This window comes from Hirundo rustica, chromosome 21, assembly GCF_015227805.2.
Source record: "Hirundo rustica isolate bHirRus1 chromosome 21, bHirRus1.pri.v3, whole genome shotgun sequence".
NCBI lineage: Eukaryota > Metazoa > Chordata > Aves > Passeriformes > Hirundinidae > Hirundo > Hirundo rustica.
This window is the reverse complement of record NC_053470.1, coordinates 2389945-2413462: the sequence shown is the minus strand read 5'-3', so window position 1 is coordinate 2413462 and position 23518 is coordinate 2389945. Positions and strand designations below refer to the sequence as shown.

At 44.5% G+C, this 23518-nt stretch overlaps 1 protein-coding gene across 31 annotated transcripts in view; it reads left to right on the top strand.

The window, feature by feature from the left end:
• The window catches only part of ZDHHC15 (zinc finger DHHC-type palmitoyltransferase 15), a 187035-nt gene that overhangs the window by 157079 nt on the left and 6438 nt on the right, over positions 1 to 23518 (top strand). For 23 of the 31 annotated variants that reach the window (XM_058423259.1, XM_058423257.1, XM_058423260.1 and 20 more), the window contains 14 exons: positions 1015 to 1112; positions 2632 to 2736; positions 4803 to 4826; positions 5261 to 5366; positions 12778 to 12804; positions 14902 to 14996; positions 15640 to 15760; positions 16811 to 16880; positions 17246 to 17278; positions 18330 to 18450; positions 19594 to 19726; positions 20843 to 20969; positions 21571 to 21680; positions 22804 to 22886. In XM_058423259.1, coding sequence (XP_058279242.1) covers positions 2686 to 2736; positions 4803 to 4826; positions 5261 to 5366; positions 12778 to 12804; positions 14902 to 14996; positions 15640 to 15760; positions 16811 to 16880; positions 17246 to 17278; positions 18330 to 18450; positions 19594 to 19726; positions 20843 to 20969; positions 21571 to 21680; positions 22804 to 22847 — 1062 coding nt within the window. In that variant the 5' untranslated portion in view covers positions 1015 to 1112; positions 2632 to 2685 and the 3' untranslated portion in view covers positions 22848 to 22886. Of the gene's footprint in view, positions 1 to 1014; positions 1113 to 2631; positions 2737 to 4768; positions 4827 to 5260; positions 5367 to 9817; positions 9960 to 10161; positions 10262 to 11504; positions 11581 to 12403; positions 12423 to 12777; positions 12805 to 14901; positions 14997 to 15639; positions 15761 to 16810; positions 16881 to 17245; positions 17279 to 18329; positions 18451 to 19593; positions 19727 to 20842; positions 20970 to 21570; positions 21681 to 22803; positions 22887 to 23518 lie in introns of those variants that run through there. The other 8 variants (XM_040084165.2, XM_040084186.2, XM_040084181.2 and 5 more) reach the window with 8 other exon arrangements.

Sequence of the window (23518 nt, the reverse complement as noted above, 5' to 3'; positions counted from 1 at the left end):
CTCCAGGTATCCCAAAATATGTGGGGTCCTAGCAGAAAGTGTAAGGAGGCAAACTGTGCCCTGCTACAAATGTCTGGAACAGACTTGACAAGTAAAACTGATGGCTCTGAAGGAGATCAGGGGTTGAGATGATCAGAAGTTGTGACTGACATAACCATGGGGATAAAATGAGTTCTGTATCTCCACTTCCATCTCATTTCTTCACTCACAGGGCTTCTCTTCCAATAAACTGAGTGTTAATCTGGAAATTGTCCAGACAAAGAGGTAAAAATTGGTTGAGCTGAAATGATATTTTAGATTTCAATGTAGTAATGAACTGGCCATTAATTAATTATTGAAAGCAAAGCCTCCTGTGATGCCTTAGGAGGATATGTCTGCAGTGGGTGTCAGCCACTTTCTTCCACGTACATCTCAGTCTGAACAGAGCTTGGTACAGACACAAAACCTGGTTTTATAGGAATTTTCGAGCTCTGGTACCTCGAACTCTATATTTAAATGCAAATCTCACTGATGTACATGGAACAAAAGTGACTAAAACTGGAAAGTGCAAAACCTCTTTTTTCTCTCCTCCTGCTCTCTGGTTGAAGAGCAGCTGTTTGAAATGCAGAGGCCCCTCTTCCTGGGGTCTACCAGCACTTGCATTAACTAGTTTTTGGCAGCAACATCTCCAGCTGATCCTCATGTCCTAGGACCTCAGTGAGTTGAAACAGAATTTCAGGCTGAAGTTCCAAGGAACAGCATTAAGGGCGTTGTTATGGATCGCTATGTTAAAAACACTAACTCAAATTCAGCAGGAAAAAAGCTGACAAAACCCTGCCTCCTTTGCTCTGCCAATATTTATGAGCACTCTGGGGGCTCATCGGCGCTGCGAGGGAGGAGCGAAGCGAGTGGTTAAATTATGTTCCGAATATTTGGGGCCAAAACTTGTTTTTTTCACACAGCATTTCAAGAAAAGTATTTTGTTTTTCCCACAGATTAGAATGGACAATTGACAATAAATTGCATTTTTCTCAGGGTCATCGGCCGTAATTCCCATCACATCCCTCGCAGTCACAGTTTAGAGGAGTTGGAGCTCGTGTAAGGCAAGAGAAGAGGGGCGTGGGCTGTCAAAGGTGGGTTTAACCAGCAGCACTCACTGCACTATTATTATATCTTTTTGTAAATTGAAGGCTAAAAGTGACAATTCCAGGTATTTGAAATGGTTTTGTGTGAAATGGATTTATTGGAGATTCATAACAATGAGAACAAAACATTCATCGCTGATGGACTGAGTTGTATCCCAGTAAACAGAATTTGCTGAAGCTAAGACAGATCCCATGGCAGCTCAAAAGAGAGAAATCACGTGCTAGGAGTAGAGAACAATTTAAATTACACAATACTCACCAAATTTTCTTTGGTATCTCATTAATGGAATAAGAGCAGGGAAAAAAGTGACGGAGAAACAGAGGTGAAGAAATAAATGATGGTTTTGGGAATCACTTTCTGTGCAACCAGCTTTCACCAACTGACAGCTAAAAATAAGTTTAGAAATAAAACCATGTGGGTAATGTGGTTTTTCTTCTGATTGCTTCAGTTGCCCCTCATCAGTTGTGGATTTCTCTACACCTTCATCTTCTCTACCCCAAAGCCTCTATCAGACAATGAAAGCAAATTCAGTATTGGAACTGAAAGCAAAATAATAATGAAGGAAATGGATGTTATCCCTAAAATGTCCTAAAATGAGCAATTGATCCGTTGGAATACTATGGTCAGAGCAACGAAGAGTCTGCTAAGGACAGTTGAGAAGACACATTCTGAGATGATTCCCACTAGAAAATGTTTCCCTGTGTGCACCACAATCATGCTGGGTCTGTCTGTCACTGCTGGGGTGGCTGAACATCGTGAAAAGAAAAACAGAGGGGAAGATTGTCATGATTGACGAGAGATTAAAGGATTAAACAATTATAACTTGGATAAATGACAATTAAGGATGAGAAAACTCTCTGAAAGTAATTGAAGTTGAGCTCTGGAGAGGGAGTAGAACTGTTCAGGGTTTTTCATGGGGCCGCAGGTAGGAAACTGAGAAAAAGAACTTGGTAAAACTGAGGGTAAACACTGAACTTTGGTGCAGTTCTGGTTAAGGTGGTACAAGCTCCATCACCAAGTCCTTTATATTTCTGTGTTATAAATCTTTTTATGCTGTGGGGGATGACGTGTTACTGTCAGATGTGCAAACTAAATCTTCTTAATAGATATTAATTTTCTTCTGTGTGTCCTTGCTGCTCGGATAGGGCAGCAGAGGGAAAAAGGTCATGGAATTAAAAATTCAGCAGCTATAGTTTGTTTCTCTTTAGGAATATATCTTACACATGTAGTAGGAGATTCTTGTGGGCTTTTCCATATGTTTTTTGAGTCAGGAGTTAATATATTATAAATGAAAGCACTAAAAAATTGTTCACAGGACCAGCTAAACTTTTGTATATCTTGGATTCATAGCTTTCGACAGGCAAATATTTGCATAGATCTGTTTTCAAAAAAATTCAGCAATTCTGGTGTCCTAGCAACAGTTCCATAGTTGATTACAAATATCAGACTTCCCAGGGTATTGTGGAATTCATTCTAGCAATCCAATTTAATTAATTCTCTCTTCAGACTGATCACCAGACTGACCCAGGTTCTGAAGTTTGGAAGAAACCTCAGATGTGAATGAGAGCGGAGCATCCTCCAGGAGATGGGCATGGATCCATGAAAAAAGGAGTAAGAAAATCCATTGTCACTAGTGATGGCATTGATTTTAAAACAGTGTCTAAAGCCAGAGCTTATTTCTCTGTTATGCTAGTGGAGGAGTAGCAGGATGTTTGAGAGATTCCTGCAGCACTTGTACTGAAGGAATGGACACAGGTGCTCCAGGGGAGACTCTGCCTTGGGAAGTGCAAAACCCGAGAAATCAGCTCAGAAGGTTCAGTTTGTGTTTTACTTTCAGAGGCTGAAGAACAGTGAACTGCTGGAGTCACACCAGCTCTGTCCCGTGGGGCAGGGAGGGGGCTGTCAGTGGGAAACCCTTTAAAGAAAAAACTCCAGTAAGATAAGGCAAAATTACATAAATAGAAAAAGACAGTTGCTTTTTCCATTTGAGTGGTTCTGTAGCAAGAGAACTTGACTCAAATGCTGGAAATTCTTCCCTTGGTTCATTAAGGACGGCTCCTCCTCGCCCTGATTAGCCCAAATGAGGGAGTGCTGTGCCAGGGATCCTTAGCAGGGGCTCCTCAGCAGGACCATGGGGTTGGATTTCTGGTCCTGTGCAGGCTCTTCCTGCTAAACCCAGTTCTGTGGTGCTCTGAGCTTTCAGCCACAGGGTGCAGGTTCTCCTCACTGAAATACATTTATGCCTCATTATTTTGCAAAGGACAAACCTGCAAGGACCACGAGCAATATTTTGAAGTCTATACCTTGAGTAGAAACTCAAAGCCACGTTGTTCTCCCGATTTCCTTGAGATTTTTCCTCCTTTGGTGCCTGGGGGATAAAACCAGTAATTTGAAATTTGCATCCATATTATCTGCTGTCTTCCCCATCCATATGCACCATCTCCAAGAGCCCAGGGCAAAGATGCCATTATGCTCAGTCACTGCCCAGCCAGGTGCAGTCAGGAGATCTAACAATGTTAATAAAAGGGCTGATGAAGAACAAAAAATAAACAAACCTGCTATTGTGCCTGTAAGAATTGCTGCTACCAGGAAATTAAAAAATTACACGTGGCGTATGCTGCCTGGCTGTACTCAGCACTGCTGTTCAACTCCGAAATCGTGGCTACCAGGTACAAAGAAAACCAAGATTTGAAAAAAAAAAAAAAAAAAAATCAATTAACCAAACCTGGTGAGGTCACAAAAATGTCATTTTCTTCTCTGCATCTCTGAGATTGCATGTTTATTTTTATGGCTTAAAACACAACTCTAAGAAATCACATTACTGTGTACATCTCATTCTGGAAAGATGGCACAGACTTAAATTTGAAAAAGTTTTGCCGAAGCTTCACCACACTCAGAGAACTACAAGCTCCAGAATGTGTTATTTTAAAAGATAAGGAAATAACCAGTTGGCTGGGAGTGTGTTTATCTGCTTTCAAAAATCAGTAATGTGAGGGGGGAAGGGATACCAGAGAGTGTTTGAAAAAGACACAGATTTAAAAAACTAATTATAGAATGCAGCTGTTTCAGAAACCAGACACTGGGTATCCTGCTGCAGTCCTCACAGATGTGTAAGGATGGGATCCATGGAGGAACTGAGTCAAAAAGAGCAGATTTCTGCCCTGTTTATTCCATCAGACACTGCTCCCACTTCTGTGGGAGCAAAGGCAGGGTTTGCAGCAGGGCTCTGGGCTGGTGGAGCCCTGGGACTTGGGAACCGCTCCTGCTTTTTTTAGAGAGCTGCAGTGATTGAAAGCACTGGGAAGCAGCATTTTCTCTTGTTTGTGTTCCCCTCGTGGGGTTTTCTGTGCACAAACGTTTCAGGGACAGAGGGTGGTGTAGCCCCAGAGGAGTAGCAGCGCACACTCACCTGGGACTGGTGGGACTCAACAACCTTAAAGGTCTTTTCCAACCTAGAATCTGCGATTCCGAGGCTGTTTTAACCACTGCAACAACCCAGGGTTTGTCCCAGCATTCATCCCACCCCTTCCCTTGAGAGTCAAGTGGGACAAGGACTCCTTTGGCTGAAAAGACAGAGATTTAAGAGATCACCGAGGAACTTCCCTGGATGTTGGGTTTCTCTCCAATTTCTCCTTCTCTCAAGGCACTGTGCGAGGAGGACTTCTTTTTCTTCACAGAGTCAAAGGAGACCCCTCTCTCAGGTCAGTCGAGTCAGTTAGTGCCAACTACTTGTGGCTAATCCAATGTGAAATAGCAAATGTCTGTGAGAAAAATTCAGGATACACTTGGTGATCTCAGGAGAAGAGGAGGGATGAGTAAAACAGGTTGGCTGTAGGTCTGTGGCATGATATTTGTATTAATGTTTTGCCTTTAAAAGGTATGAAAGGATATATATCAGCTGTCTTATTAGAAGGATGTTATTCAGGGTGTAAAATGAAGAATTTAGAAAATAGGAAATGTCAAGTTTATGGTGTTTCATGGCACTTTTTACCTAAATCTACCTTAAAAGTGCATTTGATCAGATGTGAATCTTTGTGGAGTCTGTGAAGACAATAGCCGCGGGGAAATATTGCAATCGATATTTGGGCAAGGCTTATACACGTGACAAAACAAGATTATGGTTTTTCATCCCCAGATTTGTCTTTCTAAGACTTTCCTGTCCCTGTGGAGAATGGAGCTGGATGTGGATTTGGGATTATGTGGACTCCAGCACCCTCTAATGGTGCCAGCACTAGCTCCCGGTACGTCCCTAAATCCTTACAAATCCTTTCAAACAATGTCATAATGAGAACAATTCTGCTGCAAATGGCCAATTTTTCACTCGGCGGCAATTAACAGTTTTGTGCTATTTTAAACAGCTTTAATTGCAATCTGGGCTGTCAGACCCTGCTGCACACTCCATATATCCTGCCCCTGTTTCCACGGTAAATTAGGATAAAATGTTCCAGTGGGGGATGGGACAAATGAGAAATCGGAGTGAGCAGATGCAGGTGGTGACTAAGAGCAAACAACACCCCGTGTGCAGCTTGGCTGGGCTGGTACTGCTGGGGAGGACAAAACAAGCTGAGAATCCCGAAAGGAAAAAGTCAATCCACTCTGCTTTAATAATAATGGGAGGATAATTGTCTAAATCTAACTTTTGTCTGAGAGCTGAAGAGAAATCTTAAAACTTTTTGTTCAGAGCTCCACCTGCTTCCTTCGAATTCTGCTGATTTACATGAGAATGTTCGAGCAGTTTCCTAATTTACTTTCTCCATGGCAAGGTAACATCCACGGGTTATGTGGATAAAAGAGTGGCAGGACCATTGTGTGTGTGCACCAACTCCTGTGAAATGCAGGAGTCCCAGTACAGAGCTGCAAAATCCTGCTGAAATAACAACAAAAAAAAAGCTTTTCCTGGGGTTTCTGGGAAGGTGTTAATGTGTAAATGTGGCGGCTTATCCCACATAGTGGAGAGCTCTTAATGCTTATAACAAAAATACAGCTTCCTTGTAGGTCAGCACCAACCCTCACTGCATGTTCTAGGAAAGCTTGGCCTGGCTCCTCTGCACGAGCTGGGCTGCAGCATTTTTGATAGCAAGCCCAAATCTGATATGATAACATTTAGAATTTTAGATTAGATTTATCTCCTTACCTACAAGTGCAGGGTGTGATAGGCCAAGATGGGATTGAGATAGGGGCGGTGCTGGGTTTTCTTACAATAAAGAACAAAAATGGGCCAGCCTTGGGGCTCACAAGCTTTTTCAGCTCAGCAAGAGCTCAGGAGCCAGCCGGGGTTGGCTTTAGTTCCCATTTTAGCTCATGGATTATCAAATCTTCTTGGATCTCTGTCACTGATAAGCAAAACCACGTGTAACCTATCCAGATATAAATGTCTGACAATTGGGTCACACCTTTATTTTACATGCCCTGGCTTCAGAGTAGCTTGAAAAGTTGGCTCTGCCCAAGGTTTGGCTCCCTGCAGTTTGCAGGGGCTGTAGCTGACTTTCCCCACAGCTCCAAGGCTCGTGTGTTACGAGCTCAAGCAAGATTTGGAAATGAACAGTGGGGAAGTAACTTGTGCAACTTTGGTTTTCTGGATCAGAATATAATTTTGAAATTCAGACAGTAATCCAGGCACAGTTTCACATTCAGTGCTGCAAAGACAAACCGCATTTCCAGTTGTGTTCTTTTTACAGGACGAGACAATTGAGCATTTTTTTACCACTAGTGATTTTTTAAAGCATTTTCTCACAGGAAAGAGCATCTCAGTGAAATTGGCACATGTGGGGTTTTCCGCAATTGTTGTAAAAACTGACATTTCTTTCCGGATTTTGACTGTTTCCTGATTTATTTTAGCTGGTTTTGGACCGATGCCAGAGCCACCTTAGCTGCTGTCAGCTCTTGGGGATGACGTTGGCCCAGTGTCTGTGCCACTCGTGAGTCACCACAACCTTCCTTTCTTTAAGCACCCAACAATTTGTTTGTGAGAGGAACCAGCGATGATGAGCCTTATTTAAATGACCCTAAAGCTGCTGGGGCTCGGGGTTTTTTTTCCTGCAGCCTGTGCCAGTAGCTTTGAACCGCGCAGTTACACTGTGGATGCAGTCACAGCTTCCTGAACTCTGCAGAAGTCTCCCTGTTTAAAGCTGTGTGAAATGTTTTAGCAGGAAACTGCTCATGGTCAGGGTTAAACGTAAAGATAGGGATGGTACTTGGGATAATCCCACTGTTGTAGTTTCTGTGGAGCCCAATGAGGCTGCACACCCAGAGAGGTTTTTCTCTACTTTTACAACTGGCTGAAGGTCAATTTAGATTTAATGTTTATTTTGAATAACACCTGCAGTTTTGATTTCTGGAAAGGGCACGAGGTGCCTTATCCCACTTATATCTCACTCCAGCTTTTTCAAATGGGGAGCTACCAACAGAACCACAAGTGCAGAAACACATCCTAAGAATCACAAGATTTAAGGTCACCTGGTTGTTTTGCTTTAAAGAGCTGTACTTGGGAACCTTACCTCAGATGAGCTCATGTTTATGTAACTAAGTCTCCCCTGGAAGCCCAGGATACAAAAGAATTTTGAGGATAATCCAGGTGGACCTTAGAGCACATAGAAAAACTGGCTGTTGAACAAAAGGAAAAGTCTTAACTTTATTTGCAGAGGCTTTATCTGACACAGTCTGCTCACTTTTGCATATTCCTTTGCTGTCTGTTGGGAAGGTGCCTTCCTGCTTTACAGGAACATGCAGGAAAAAAGTCCCATGGATGTGCTGTTCATCCCATCTGTCTCAGGAGAGGAGGTTCTGTGAGTTGCTTCAGGGATTGATTTAATTCACAGGAGTGGTTTTTAAATCTTACTGATTATAAAACGTATTGCTGGCAAAAATATTCCTTCTCAGCACTTATGCAGTGGGGGAGGGAGGGACAGCAGGGATGCATTCACCTCTTCTTCTCCTAAATCCTCAAAACTTTGAGTGTATGTGTTCTAAATCCCCTTCCTGAATCTCCTGGGAGGAGGTTTTTCATATGTGTGTGCGTTTATATAAAATTAAATACAAATTTCTCGTTTAGGGTTACATGCCAACCTATGTTGTCCTATCTGCAAAGCACTTTTGCTACAGCAGCGGCTACCCAAAATCTTGGTTAAGTTCAACCACACACAGAAAATTAAAACAAGTGCCAAAAAGTTGAGGTTTTATACTAGAGAAAGAATTTAGTAGTCTGGAGAATAGGTTAATACTGATTGTATAGCCTGAGCAGGGTAGAGAAGAGGTTAAGGCAGCTGTCACCTCAGTAGTGAACAGATTTTTTGAAAAAAACCCAGAGGCTGTAGATCATATCCATCTTAAAATATTGAGAGAACTAAATATGGAATTACAGGCGTGCTCTGAGGATTTGTGGGTGATGTCTTAATTCATTGATCTGGGCAGGAGAATGGGAAATGTGGTGCCTGTACCCAAAAAGAGAAAAGGGTTGGTAGAGGCAGCACAGCTCCAAGTGCGATCCCAATAAGGAAAGTTTTAGAACAAATTCTGAGGGAAAAAAAAAACCCTTGCTGAACACAGAGGTGACCAGAAAGTGTCACAAATTACACCAGGGGTTTGTCAGAAGAACATTCTGTCAGCTAAGTCATTCTCTTGATGAGAAAACTAATTTCCTTACCAGATATGATAAAGTGGAGTTAATTACCTGGAGCTGCAACCCAAATCACAGAGAGTGGGAATGAGGAGATTCCTGCTGGAATTCAGAGAGGGTTATGGAGCAGTCTGGGGCAGGAAGGTTCTTTTTGTTTTCTTTTTTGTACATTAAACGCCATGTTGGAGAGGGCATTCCTTTTGTTCCACAAGTTGTCTGGAATCTGCTCCTCCCATGGACATTCCTTGTTAATAAGTGAATATTACATATATATTCACTAGTATATACAAGTGTGTTTGTATTTATACATATATATATATATATTTACATATTCCTAGGTGTGTCCTGAGGGATTGGAGAGCAGTGCTCTTGTCTGTGCAGAGCACAGGACAGTGCTCCAAGATCCCAGGATGGGTCAGGATGGGAGGGACCACAGTGGGTCCATCTGGTGCCGCCTCCCTGCACCAGCAGAGCCACCCCAGAGCACAGGGCACAGGATTGTGTCCAGGAGTATCCCCAGGGAGGAGACCCCAGCCCCTCTCTGCTCTCTGTTCAGGCCTGGGCACTGCCCAGGGAAGTTCTTCCTCACGTCCAGCTCAAACTTCCTGAGCATCAGTTCCTGCCCGTTCCTCTGGTGCCATTGCTGGGCCCCTGGAGCAGAGTCTGGTGCATCCTCTGACACCTCCTTTTAGATATTTATTAATGAGCAGTCTCCTCCCGAGGTTGCTGAGCCCCAGCCGCCTCAGCCTTCCCCCTCAGAGCCGCTCCAGCCCCGCCATCACCCGCAGCCCCGAGTGCGCTGTGCTGCGGAGCGCGGAAGGGCACACAGCGCCCCAGGTGTGCCCCACAGGGCTGAGCAGAGGGGCAGCATCATCCCCCCCTGCCCCCGCCATCAGCACAAAGCCCGGACTGGGGCGGATTCTGAGGGAAAAGCGTCTTTAGAGTTCAGGTCCCTCAGGCGGGACCCGCCCCGGGCGGCACTGCCCGCCCGCCCCGCCAGGGGGCGCCGCTGCGGCAGGCCGCTCAGCCGAGCGCCGAGCGCGCCGGCCCCGGGCCAGCCCGCGCAGCCGCGCGCCGATGCGCCGCGCTGAGGGCGGCGGGATGGCGCTGTGGCGGGGGCTGCGCTGCTGCCGCCGCGCCTTCGCCTGGCTGCCCGTGCTGCTCATCGCGCTGCTCCTGCTCTGGTCCTACTACGGATACGTCTGCGAGCTCTGCCTCGGTGAGCGCCCGCCTGTGACCAGGGTGCCCGCCCGTCCCGGGCCGCGCCTCGGCGCCCCCGCGGAGCTGCGGGCGGGGGGCGCGGCGGGCCGGGGGCGTCGGGCCATTCCTCTTCTCTTCCTCCTCCTTCTCCTCTTCCTCTTTCTCTCCTCTTCTTCGCCTCCTCCCCTTCCTCCTCGTTCTCCTCAGCCTCTCTTCCTCCTCCCGTCTCCGCGGTGTGAGCGGGGCCCCGCGCCCGCCCAGGTGCCCGCGGTCCGAGGCTGCGATGCCAGCGGTGATCCGTGCACAGGGAGAAACGCTTTAGTACGAGTCGAGTCCTGTTGGGAATTAATGAGGGGGTTTAGGGCGTGCTGCCCTGTTTCCGCAGGGTTTGTGTCCCGGCCGGGCTGGGTGCGGGCTGTGGGTGCTGTTTGTTAGACCCGAACCCTTGTTCTGTGTGTCCCTGTCAGCAGGGAGGTGACGGCTGGGAGGGCGATCCCACGGTGAAAACCAGTGCTGTCGTGATTTGATAACGTCCAGATGTGATTTATGGGTTAAACAGTAACAAGCATCGGTCTGCGCCCTGCCTTTACAATCGCTTTATGTTTATATTCTGAAAAGGAAAGGAAGAGGTCACATCACGCTCAGGAGTTGTTACAGTAGCACAGAAAATGCTACATTTTAGAAGAGGAAGTTTTATGCTGGCTAGTAATTGTATGTTTAATGTAGTAGTTTAACTGTATAACAAGTTGTAAACTTTCTTATGTTTGTTATTTCTGGTTTAATGTGCTACTAAATAAAAGAGTAGCCAGGTCTGCTGGAGAGGAGAGCTGGAAGCTTGGATTTGTTGAAATTGTGATAAGGAGATGTGGTTCCTCAGGACAGAGTAAGGCAGATAAACGATACAGAGGTCCCAGAAAGCATAGTTTGAGATGTTCATGGGGCAGGAGCTGCCTTCTGGTGCTGCACAGCAAACGTAAATCAGGTGGTTTTTAGGGCTGGTGGTGCAGTGAGACCTGGTGTATTTTCTCGATGGGAACTAGAATGAAATGCAGCTTCTTTGGTCTGTTTCAGTCAGCAGCTTGGCAAAGCCCCCAAACACTTCATCACATTTATCCCATCTCTGAGACCGTGGGTTGTTTTTTTCAAGGATTCACATAGAATGATATCTCTGAGGTGCATGTAACTGTCATTAGGACATGTGACAAAAAACTGTGGAGTATTTTCCTGAAAGGCTGTCAGTCTTTTGAAATGTGCTGTGCAAATTCAATGATACTGAACACGGGTCAGTCCCAGGTCTCAGCGCAGCTGCTCGAGGAGACTCAGGTGATTTGAGTGAGGTTTGGATTGGGGCTGCTTCAGCTGGTAGGAGCTCAGCTCACTGCCTGGAATCACAGCTTAAAATCATTCATTTGCCCACACCCACCTGTTTTGGGGGGGGGGGGGTTTGCCCCATTTCTCTTCCATCTCTTTTATTTGTGTGTGGAGGAGTTTGTCTATGCAGAAGTTGAAAAGACTGAATTATTTCAAGATTTGAGCATGAACTGTTGGCCTGTGCTGGTACTTGCCAACCAGGACATTGTCTCTCTCCATGTTTCTAACACAGCAAGGCTTGCTGAGCTGGCTGCCTCTTCTCAGCTGCTGTGAGCCTGTAGATAGGGAATGCTTTGTCTGGAATCTTGGTTTGCATTTTCAGCTGTGAGCACTGGTAGTGCTGTGGGGGTGAGGTCTGGGAGGCATCTCCTGATGCTGGGTTTGAGCTCTCAGTGCCTGGGGTGGCCAGTGAGTCACAGGAGGAGGCCTCAGTTCTTGTTTGGCTGGTGGTTGCTGCCACAGTGACAGTGATCCTGCCCCAGAACCTTTTGTATCATCTGTGTTTGTGCTCTGTTCTCAGGTAAAACCCTTAGCAAGACCCTGCTGCAGGTGTGGTCAGGAGGGAGCCAGGCAGTCTTTGTGAAAATCTCATTATAGCTTGACTGGCAGCAAACCAAAGGGAAAACTAAAGGTTTCCTACCAGTCTTGTTCACCTGAAACTGAGTGGGCAGAGACACAGCAAAGATTCAGTTCCTTTTTTGTCTACGTTGCTGTGTGTCATGGAGCTTTGTCTTCCAGGCAATGCTCTATCAAAATATCACAGAACTCTCTATTTTCTGTTCAAGAATGCTGTCCTTGTCTCTTCTGTTAAGCTTGGATGCTTGCTTTTAAAATAATGGATGCATTTCCAAGTAGTAACTCCAAGAAGATGTTGAACAATGCACCTTTTGCTGGTTGCTCAAAGGGCTTCTGTTAGTAGGGGATTTTCTCTCATTATGGTGGAGTAAGAGGGGCGGTGCAATTTCTGCTGGTAGGAAGTGTAAAAACAACGAAGTCATTGCAGTTGTTGACTTGGCCAAAGCTGAGAAATTTATAACTTTTTAATCCTGCTGATGCAGAAATGCTTTGGTTCCCTCAAGACAACCTGGAGACCAGTGGAAAGCAGCTGCAAGTATGTGGTAAATGCAGCTTGGACAGGTGCTAGAGGAAGCCTGGTGATCACCACTGTCACCAGAGGATTGCTTTTGTCATATTTCTAATGCAAAATATACAGAATATATTTTATAAGCAGGGAAAACACAGCACAAGTAACAGTGACTGAACATCTTGCTGTGGGGGTGTGCGTGAGTGAAGAAGAGTTGTTACGGATGCTTTTGGTTTGGTGCTGATCTGTGGGTTCTCTCTCTGCCTCTTGAATCTGAACATTTTTCCTAAAATGGCTTTATTTCACATAGAAACGTTAATTGTCACAAACTTCTCTGGGATCGATATTTCCCCTGTGGACACATGTTTTTTTTCTTTTCCAGTGACTGTGAGCAACCCTGTGGAGAAAGGTATGTGTGTTAATTTATTATTTGCTATTCAACCCTTGTGTAAAAGGACTCACAAATCTGGCTGAAATATCAGAGATACTTGCTGTCATTTTTTTAAAGGTACATCCTCTTTCAGTGTTTCCTTCCTGTAGTTGCACCCTCCTGAGGGTGCACTCAGCACGCTGCACCTTCTGGGTGCATTGGGAAATGCTCTGTTTAGTCACAGTCTGGGCAGAACATGGGAAGGCTTTGATCCCTCTGACTCTTTCAGGAAAAGCTGTGTGTGTCTGTGCACACCCACACGCCTCTTCTCCCTTTCCCATTTCCAGAGCTGATTTTACAAGCCAAACAGAAAATACGAGTTCCCATCTGCAGCCCACCTGGCTTTTTTCGCTGTTCCATTTGATCTTTCAGTGAAAGCTATTTTTGATAAGCTTTTTCTCTCAGTTCTGGTGCCCACCAACAGATCCTGAGTCACAACACAGTAGGATTGCTCAATGACACTTGAGACCAGTGTGTTCGTGGAGGTAATGGCCGTGCTCTAAGGCTATTTTAATGTTCTTCCCCTTCTTTCCTGGAGCTACTTTCCAAAGTGCTTTTGGCTTATCCAGGTGTTCTCTTGGTGACTTTCTTCTTTGGGGGTTATGAAGGACAGAAGTAGGTGTAGTGTGAACTGTTCCATGAAGAATAGTGCCAGCTGACATTTAAACATCCTCCAGATTGCTGCATCCAGTAAATTCCATTTCCTCTGTAGAGCAGTTCTGATGTTTGAAATTGCTACAGAGGATCTGCAGAAAGTGGGATGTTCATCACTACTCAGCAGAAGGAAGTTAATAGTTGCCTAATCTGTTAGTGCATCTCCAGGTCAGCTTCCTCTAATGTGCTGCTGGGCTGATCAACAAAATTAAACCTGTTTCAAGATTTATCTCCTTCCATATTAATTAAAAATGGCTCAGCTCCACCTGTAGTGTAAGGGTAACATCTCAAACCAGCTTGGAGCATGAGAATGACTTAGCTGTGATTCACAGCTCCTTCCCACAGTCCATCACATCCTTGTGAGATGTGTCCCATCATTTGCCATCTCATTAAAAAGTCTCACTGATGCATTTGGCCTTTTTTTTTTACCAATTTTCACACAGGAAAAGAAGTGTTTTGACATAGTTAAGAAGTGTTTGAGTTTTAGATTTCTCTTTCCGAGTAGTTATTTTAATCATACTTTCTGGAATTTGAAGCTTAAATGAAATGGGGGAAACGAGATTGTTATTACAATGAAACGATGTGTTTAAATAAAACTATCTTGTAACTGTGATAACGTCTTAACGAGTGGAGTGTTAAAGAAATGGCAAATGCAGCTAAAGGACAGCTCCTCTGGCTCCCTGTCCATGGAATCCCTGCTAATTCCAAAGGCTCTGGAATCATGTTGAACTAAGACTGCTCTGACAAGTGCTGGTTTCATGTGATAAGGTTGTGTCTGCTGGTTTGCAGTTCTTCCTCAGTAATCACAAGCCCTATTTTGCTCAGTTTGAGGGAAGTTTTCCTGACTTTTTGCATCAACTGTGGCAAATGTAAAAGATGTTTAATAAGAAATTTGGCTTTTTCCGGTGATATAAAGCTCATATTGTTTCTCTGTTCTCAGGGGAAGAACGTGGTGCAGGGGGCAGTGCACACTCTGCTTCCCACTGCTTTTAGGAGCAACTGAACCCCAGTACTGGGAGGTGCTGGAGCATTGCAAAATTCACCTTTACACTGCTCAGCACCAGCCAGTTCTGCTGGGCTTGTGCCTGGGATGTGGGGAAGAGACAGGAATCCTGTCATTCCCAGGGATAAGGGTTGTCACCTGCCCTGTGGGACAAGTCTCTGGCAGCTGCATCTTCCTCACCCACAGAATGGGGGCAGGTGGAGCAGGGGAGGCTCAGATTGGTCACCCCTGAGCAATAAGGTTTAACTGGACTGCAATAATGGGTGGCACTGGATGGACATCTGTCTTTTCCTTTCTTTCTATATATTTTTTTTTTAATATTGTTGTGAAAAATTTGAATTATGCCCACCGTGGATGAAACCTTTGCCTAAGAAGTCATTGCTCTGTTTCTGTTTTTTCTTTTCTCATTTTGTTTTTAGTGGCCTATCTTGTAGTATTCCATATTCTCTTTGTGCTCTTTGTGTGGACGTATTGGAAGTCTGTTTTCACTCTCCCAATACAACCAGCCAAAAAGGTAAGAGAGCCAACACCTTTTATTCCTTGCAAAACAGAAGCAGAGATGTTAAAGAAAACTCAAAAGTCCTTCAATCTAGTTGTCTGGAGAGGAGAGTCAGAGGCAAATGTGATATTTACTTTGTTATGTTGCTTGGATTAGTAGATTTTTTTTTTTTTCACGTTTTGTTTTACCTCTCTATGAAATACTAATAAAACACTCAATTTGAGGCAACAGAATGAGGTCAATATGTGTGTGGCACTCCAAATATACACAGACTTGGTCTGATCCTGATTACAAGAATGTAAACTTATAAATAACAACTAATCCCAGTTTTAAAAATTTAAAAATATAAAGGTTCTTGCTCACTAGAGAGGTGCTGAACATGTTATAAAGGTGAGTAATGGTATTCATCAAAGGCAGCAATAGAAGCAATGCTAGTAAGTTGTTTTATGAGCCTTAATTTCACTTTTTCATTTCTTATTGATGTGTCTCAGTATTCTGGCTCTCCAGTCCTCGCTACCTCCGTTTGTCTTTTAACAACCACGTTTTCCCACTGCGTTCCTCTCGGGAGCAGGAGGTAAAAACGTTTCCAGCCTGAGCTGTGTCTGAAATGCTCTGTGCTCCCGGTGGGTAAGTGCTGCTCTGGTGGCTTTGCCTGCAGTTCCACATGTCCTACGCCGACCAGGAGCGCTACGAGAACGAGGAGAGGCCCGAGGTGCAGCGGCAGATCCTCGCCGAGATCGCCAGGAAGCTGCCGGTGTACACGAGGACAGGGAACGGAGGTCAGCTCAGCACAGCCTGGAGCCCCCAGTCCACGCACACACACGCTCCAGCAGCACAGCCTGGCGCCCACAGGATCCTGCTGACAGCAGCGTTCCCAGGCACCCACTGACTCCTGCTCTCAAGGAAAACTAAAAAAGCCTTGAACCCTCTAATTCAGTGCAGTGCCAGGCGCTGCCTTTGAGAAGCAAGGTGTTACCCTTTGGATTTACAGTCCAAAAGCCCACACGTGCTATCTGTATTGAGAAACAGCAATAGAATAACCAAATCTGTCATAATTTTTACTTAAAATGGAGTCTGGCTTAGAGATGCGGAACATACTCCTGTGTCCACTTTTCTGGACAGTGTTCGATGATCAAATGCCTGGACGCTCCAGTGTTCAGTGATTAAATGCCTGGTGCACTCCCTTCACAGCTTGAAGAAATCTGTGTTTATATTGGAGGCTCTGACCTGCTCGTTTCTGTCAGGCAAGCCAGAGTTTTGAAGCAGAGAACTGGAATAAATAGGGAATTATCAAAATGAAGTGTAGGAGTCTGAGTAAATGTGGGTGGAAGTGTGCAGCTTTGGTTTAGCATTTTGAGCTGGCTGTATGGGTTTAGGGGAGGTTTGGGATAGATGTTAGGAAGGAATTTCTTCCTGGGAGGGTGTTTTGGCCCTGGCACAGGGTGCCCAGAGCAGCTGTGGCTGCCCCTGGATCCCTGGCAGTGCCCAAGGCCAGGTTGGACACTGGGGCTTGGAGAAGGCTGGGACAGGGGGTGGTGTCCCTGCCATGGCAGGGGTGGAACATGATGAACTTCAGAGTCCCTGCCAACCCAAAACATTCCATGGTTCTCGGATTTTATGCTTTCACTGATTGTTGTCCCAACTGCAAGTCTCCATCAGAATTTTGAGTGTTGCTTGCCTGATTGGGACTTGGCAGCAAACACCAGGTCACCTGCTGAAGTGATAGAGGAAAGAGAAAGAATAGTTAGGAAACGAGTGCAGTATCAACTAACACATGAAAAAAGCGAGCACTTTTCCATTGTTTTGTGTGAATTTGTCTCTAATTGCAGGGATTCGGTTCTGTGACAGATGCCAGCTGATCAAACCTGATCGTTGTCACCATTGCTCTGTTTGTGCCATGTAAGTCATGGGTTGTCCCTCACCAGGTGCAGTCACCACAAGGTTCTGTGAGTGGGCTGCTCCTTCATGTGGCTTTTGACACAAAAACATTCCCCAGGGTCTCTGTTCCTGCTGCAGCCAGCAGTGCTCTAGGGCAGAAATCATTTTTGTGTCTCTTTATCCACACCAGCACCAAGGACGTTAGTTGGTCTTCAAACATGAAGAAATATTCCATCTAAAATCATATCTACCTTTAAAAACTTAGAGACAGCATAATTTTCTGTGTTTATGGTGTAGAAAGTCACAAAAATCAAAGTTTTGCTGTTAATCTGCAGCTGGTAATGAAGTATCAATTAAAAATCCTTTTCTTTTTTGTCCTTTTGCAGGTGTGTGCTAAAAATGGATCATCACTGTCCATGGTATGTCCTTGATACTGGTTTGTAGTTTTCTGAAAGTAAAAGCTACTTAGATAGATTTCTATATGCTTCTCGTGTCTGTATGCCTCTCACATTTTAGGCCATCCATCTCTTTAGTTTGGGAAACTTATAAAATAATTGCACTTTTAAATTGCCTGGAATGAAATTTTAACAAAACATTCATGTTTGCTCCATAACCCATGCGTAAAAATGCTATTATATTGATAAAATTTAAACCCCACCTGCTAATTCACTCATTAACTTATTCAAATTTAAAAGGAACTCCAGCTTAGCCTTTCCTTTGGGCTCTCAGAATTTTAGCTGTACTTGGGCTGCTTCCAGTAACAACATTTGCACATGGATTGTTTCTGACCTGATGCTGGTCAGAAACAGTCTGTGCAGAAAGCTGCATGGATGAATTGAGCTTTACACCTTTCAGAATTGCTGTCACTACATTTCTTAAATTCCTCCTTTTTTTTAAAAAAAAAAAAAAGGAAGATACAAGCATTCAGAAACGACACAAACATTTCCCTACCTGAACCTTCCTGGTGATGAAAATTGTAGAGGATTTTCCAAACCTGAGTTCTGACACTGACATCCACTCGGGTTTTTTGTACATCCTCTTGTTCCTTTCTAGAGGTGTCCTGTGCATGGAGGATTCTAAGCAAGCGTGGGGTTCATTGGGCTGGGTATAAACAAACAGGCAGGGGTGAGGTGGCTCCTGAGGTTCGCAAAGGAATAAAGTAGCACAGAGCTGCCAGCTCGGATTGCCGTGGCAGGAACGAGCTCCTGCCTCTGGCCCATTGACGCGTGGTACCAACCTTAGAAGGATTCCAAAGGTCTGAGCGGTGCGTGTCCTTGGCCCGCAGGAGGGTTTGAGTGGAGAGCAGAGCCATCGCTTCTGTTCCCTTTCGGCCACTAAGGGGAGCTGCGCCTTGGCAGATTCGGTTGTGTGACCCGGGGGCTCCAAACCCCCCGAGCCGCTCGTGCTCTTTGTGTTACAACCGCTGTGTGCTGCACCAATCCTGATTTCAACTTTGCTTTTGTCCTCCAGGGTGAATAACTGCATTGGATTTTCTAACTACAAATTCTTTCTGCTGTTCTTAGCCTATTCTTTGTTGTATTGCTTGTATATTGCTGCAACAGTCTTCAAGTATTTCATTAAGTATTGGACAGTAAGTCATGAAATCCGGTTACTTCTTCATCTCCCGTCAGTCTCGTGGGCTTTGGTGACTCTCGATGCTTTGTTGCTCTCAGGCAGTGGAGGGGCTGCATTTTCCTGGGAGGTGTTTCCTGGGCCCTTTGGACTGTTAGATGTTGAAACTGCACAAAGCAAGAAGCAAGCAGACATCAGGAATTTCAGGCTGTAGGTGACTTTCTGGCAGAGAGGTTCTATCCTTTCCCTGCCCTTCTGCTTGCCTGGTGTCCCCTGGAAAGTTTGGCATTGATGCGTAAGATGCTGACATTGATTTGTACATTTACTGAAAAAAAAGGGGTCAAGAGCCCTTGTTCATTTTCTGACCCCCAGAGGCCTCCTTTCTCAATTTAAAAACTGAGTGAACCAAAGGGGGCTTTTATGCAGTTCCTGCTGATTGTTTCTATGCAAGCAAGGCAGCTGACAGCTCCAGTAACACACTGGCCCTTGGCCTCTATTTCTGTCCCCTCTGCTCAGTAACTCTATGTTTGTGTTTAAGTACCTTTGCTGTGCACTAATTGTTCCCCACACTCAGCAAGGCACAGCCCTGAGCCCTGGAGGTCCTCAGAGCCTCCCTGTGTCCCTGCTGGGCACCTCTGGCACACCTGGGTCTCCTGCTGCAGGGGGAAAGGAGCCTTTCTTCTGCTTGGAAGGTCCCACTTGGCTTTTAAACTTTCCCCATCCATCTGTGCTCAGTTCTAACACTCCCTGATAGCTGCAGATGTGGAGGGCAGGTTTCTCTGGGCTTACCTTGAGTAAGGTGCAGAATTTTAATGTGTGCACAGGAAACTCAGCAGAACTTAAAGAGGGCTTCAAGGGCTCCTGGCTGCTCATTTCCCTCGGGCACAGGGTGTTCCTCATGCCCACCTGGGCAGCTGTGGTGGGCTGGCTCTGAGCCATACCATGAGTTTATAACACCCCCCACTCTTTGTGCTGTGCTACAGGAGGGGAAATGAACCACTTTCATTTCTTTGTCGCTTTTTGCTTTTTATAGTAAGGTTAACTTTTGCCTGTAAAAGTTTGAGAACTCCCAATAGGAATTTTAAAATTATATTTCTAAGTACAAATAATTTCCATCTTTAATTTGTTCCTATCACTTGCTCTGTGTTGCTTTCCTTTCCAGGGTGAGCTGACCAATGGACGTTCCAAATTTCACATCCTTTTCCTTCTCTTCGTGGCAATCATGTTCTTTGTAAGCCTCATGTTTCTGTTTGGCTACCACTGCTGGCTCGTCAGCAGGAACAGATCCACTCTAGGTAAGGCTCTTCTGTCTGTTCCTTCTAGTAAGACACACCAAAGGTGCTCTAAGAAGAAAAAAAAAAAGAGAAGAAAAAAGGAAGATTTAAGATCTTAATCCAAGCTGCAGAAATTTGTCACTGCAAATGAGCTGCATTTGTTAGCTGGTGTGACAAAAGCTTTATTAAGGAAACCAGAGCCTTAAAGTGTAGGAGTGCAATTATAAAAGTGTTATGCATATGTAAAACTACATTTGCTGTGAAATGAGTGCAGCTTTTCAGGAATAATGGTTTGTTATACTCCTGTGCAGGGGTGAGTCCAAACCAGCATGGTGAGTTGGGAAACACAGTGTCCATCTTTACTGATAAAGGCAAAGAAGTGGTGACTGTAAAACTAAAGAAATCATCTAAAATAGTATAATTTTACCAAAATTTCTTTGCCTTTCCTCAGATAAATGTTCAGCTTTCAAAGCTTTTGGGATAAAGTTTTGTAACAAAACAGACACTTATTAAGAGAGAGCAAATATTCTGATTTTATCAAGTTATTTACTTCAAAAGTCATTTCATGGGGCACTGAAGCTCATCTATCCCAAAACATCAGACCTGTGCAGCAGCTGAGAAGGGAAATCAAACTGTTCCTAAGGAACTCAAAGTTCTTCTCTCCTCTCTTTTCTTAATTTTATGCCTCACCAGAACCCTGAGTTTATTTGCATTTGTTTGTCCCTAGTGCTTGTTCGTTATTAATGAATGAGGTGATTTCAATCTGGAATATGCATTGAAGACCAACCTCCTTCATTCTGCAGACTTTTTTTACCTAGAAACTTTTACCCTCTGAATTTCCTCAAGTCCCACAGGAAGATTAGCTCCATTCCCTGGATGAAACAACCCATTGTGGGTTGGTTTGAATGTTCTCCAAGTTCAATTGCACCAAATTCCTGTCTTCAGTTGGAAAGTTGTTACAGGCTTTGCAAAATGGGAAAAAAAAAACATTATTTTGAAACTTTGTAGTGCTGTATCTCTATAATCTCTTAAATCACGTTGTCTTTAGATGGTTGCAGGATACACAACCCCGTTTCAGAGGGTTTGGCATTGATTTTCTTTTTTTTTTTTCCCCACTGAAATGGCCTCTGTTTGCAGAGGCTTTCTCAGCTCCAGTGTTTCAAAATGGGCCAGATAAAAATGGATTCAATCTTGGCTTTGTGAAGAATCTCCAGCAAGTGTTTGGGGAAGAAAAAAAGCTCTGGTTGCTGCCTATTGCCTCTAGGTGAGTAATCCTTCTAAAAGCTAAAGTGCTAAAAGCTGATATAATTACAGTTTTTCACATTTTGTGTACAGGTTTAGGTCACAGGAAAGTGGGGTTTTTATGTGTCTTTCAGTAAGAGTGGGGCCATTTTCTATTGGGTGTCAGTCAAACACAATTCTTCTGCCCTGAAGAATCTGTGGGATAAATTGATAATATTTATACCTATTAATTGCTTCATTTTCATAAATGTTTTCCTTAGTTCCTCTGTCACTTCTAACTGCCCACAATGTAATTTTTCCAGGGTGTTTTGGGGTTTTTTGGGGGGTTGTTTTGGTTTTTTTTCTGAATTCAAATTACTTGATCCAATTAGCACATTTACCTTCTGCTAAAAATGACTTGATTCCAGGCCACAAGTTTCAACTTTTGTACTCCAGAGACCTTGAAAAAAAAAAAAAATTGACAAGCAAGAAAAAAGATAAACTCGGTACTTTTCAAAGCTTAAAGACGATTTTAAGTAAACATGGGAAATACTGGCAGCAGAAAAAAAAAAAGTAGAGCAATTGTCATCTTTGGGAGTCCCTTGCTGCTTTTGCAGTGTCCCTCTCTGCCTTTCCCCTTGCAGCCAGGGGGATGGACATTTTTTCCCCATGAGAGCCCTGAGTGAAGCTCGGAACCCTCTCCTGACAAATGAGGAGCAGTGGGAAGAGGATGGAATAGATGAAGAGCCTCAAGGTAAGGAAATTAGTGAAATGAGTTGTCCTGACCTATAGTGGCCAATGGATGAATTAAAGGAGATGATGAAATAAATAAACTGTGTTGGTGAAGTGCCTGAGTAGCTCTGACTCGGTGAATGAGCACAGACTAAAAATAAGCTCTGCTTTGGAAACAATTCTTTCTTTTGTTAGCAACTTTCTGGCAAGGGAATGAACTTAGAGGGTGTTCCAAGGGTTAGAGAAGATGAAGTTGCCACAAACTGAGAGTATTTACGTGTAAATGTTGCTGCATGCAGCACAGTTATTTGGGATGTAAAGTGATGCCTGCAAGAAGGAGAATATTTAGATTTTTTTTAAAGTGTATTTATCTTCTGAGAGTGTGTGAAAACAGCCATGCCAACAGTGCAGGGATACATTTAGGAAGCTGCTTTATGCTTTGTCCAGCTTTATTCCCAGAGTAAATTAACTGCTGTCCCTGCTTGGTTCTATAAATTTTGGTACTTACACAAGGTAACACAAATGACTTTTAAACAAAATTTTCTTTAAAAATAGCAAACTATGGCATTCCTGTGAATCTTTAATGATGCTTAAAATAACTCCTTTAGGAATGAGTCAGAGCTTCTTCTAATTTTTACAAACTTTAAATCCTCTGAATAAATAATTAATTCTTCCATGTGAAAATGGTGACAGTGAGGTGAGTTTTAACTAGATCAGACCCCAGATTATGGTCTGGAGCTTATCTGAAGTCTCCCAATTTATTGTGATTAAAAAGTAACTGACATTTCCAGGCAGTCAAACTGGATGATCACTGTGGGTCCTTTCAACTGAAATATTCAGATTCTCTCTTACACAACAGAGGTAAACCAGTAAAATGTCAAACCTGAAAGACCTGAAATGTTCCATTAAAACTGCAAGGCCTTTATTTGCCTTTGTGGCTTTAAAGCTTGTGACTTGGGTATGAAATAAATAAAGCCAATAATAGAGCAATCTCAGTTAAAAACAGCTGTTCAGTTCTCTCTGACAAGCGGTTGTCTATTTTTGTTTGTAATTATCCTTAAAAACACAATCCCATGCTTAGTGAGAAATGTATTCTCAGTGAGAAAACCAGATTTATTTGCCTCTAACTGCTTTGGTTCTCGCAGGTTCTGGTGAAGCCTCGTCCCTTGCCATGGAAAGGGAGACATAGCAGTGTGCAAGCACAGTGGTGTAAAGCTGGAGCAGAAAGGTCAGTGGGTCTTTATTTCCCTCAAAACCACTGCTCTGCAGGGAGTGGGGAGGTGATGTGGAATAGGTTTGGGCTTTAGTAAAAACATATTTCTGCAGCTTGCCCAGAAATCCCTTGTTCAAGGGGCCCTGAAAGGGAGCAGAGGCTCCCAGTGGCCCTGGGCTGGGTGCTGGCACGGGTGGCACCAGAGCCACCAGCGCTCTGTGAGGGGAGGACACAGCCCTGCTGCTCCTCTGGAAAGCATGGCAGGAATGTCCCTTCACTGGCTTGGACAGGGACAAGATGGAAATTCTGGGATCCATGGGAGGTGTGGGAAGGTGCAGAGTGTTAAACTGGAGCTGAGCACAGCCAGTTGCACCTGGGAGTGCTTTGTGATGTCACATCCGCTGTCACCCTTCTCCAGGCTTTCTCCCATGGAAAACATGGGTCCCACAACAGCTGACACCAGCTGGGGCAGGTGCTGCTTCCAGAACATTCCCTGCTCTGCCTCCTGCTCTGCCGTGGAGGACAGGGGAGAAGCCCCACACGCATCCTGCCCCAGGAGCTGCAGGCAGTGAGGACACTGTGTCCTGTTGTCCCAGGGGATGGAACTGAGCGAGATTCCAGGAGCATCCTCTGCTGTACCTGTGGCA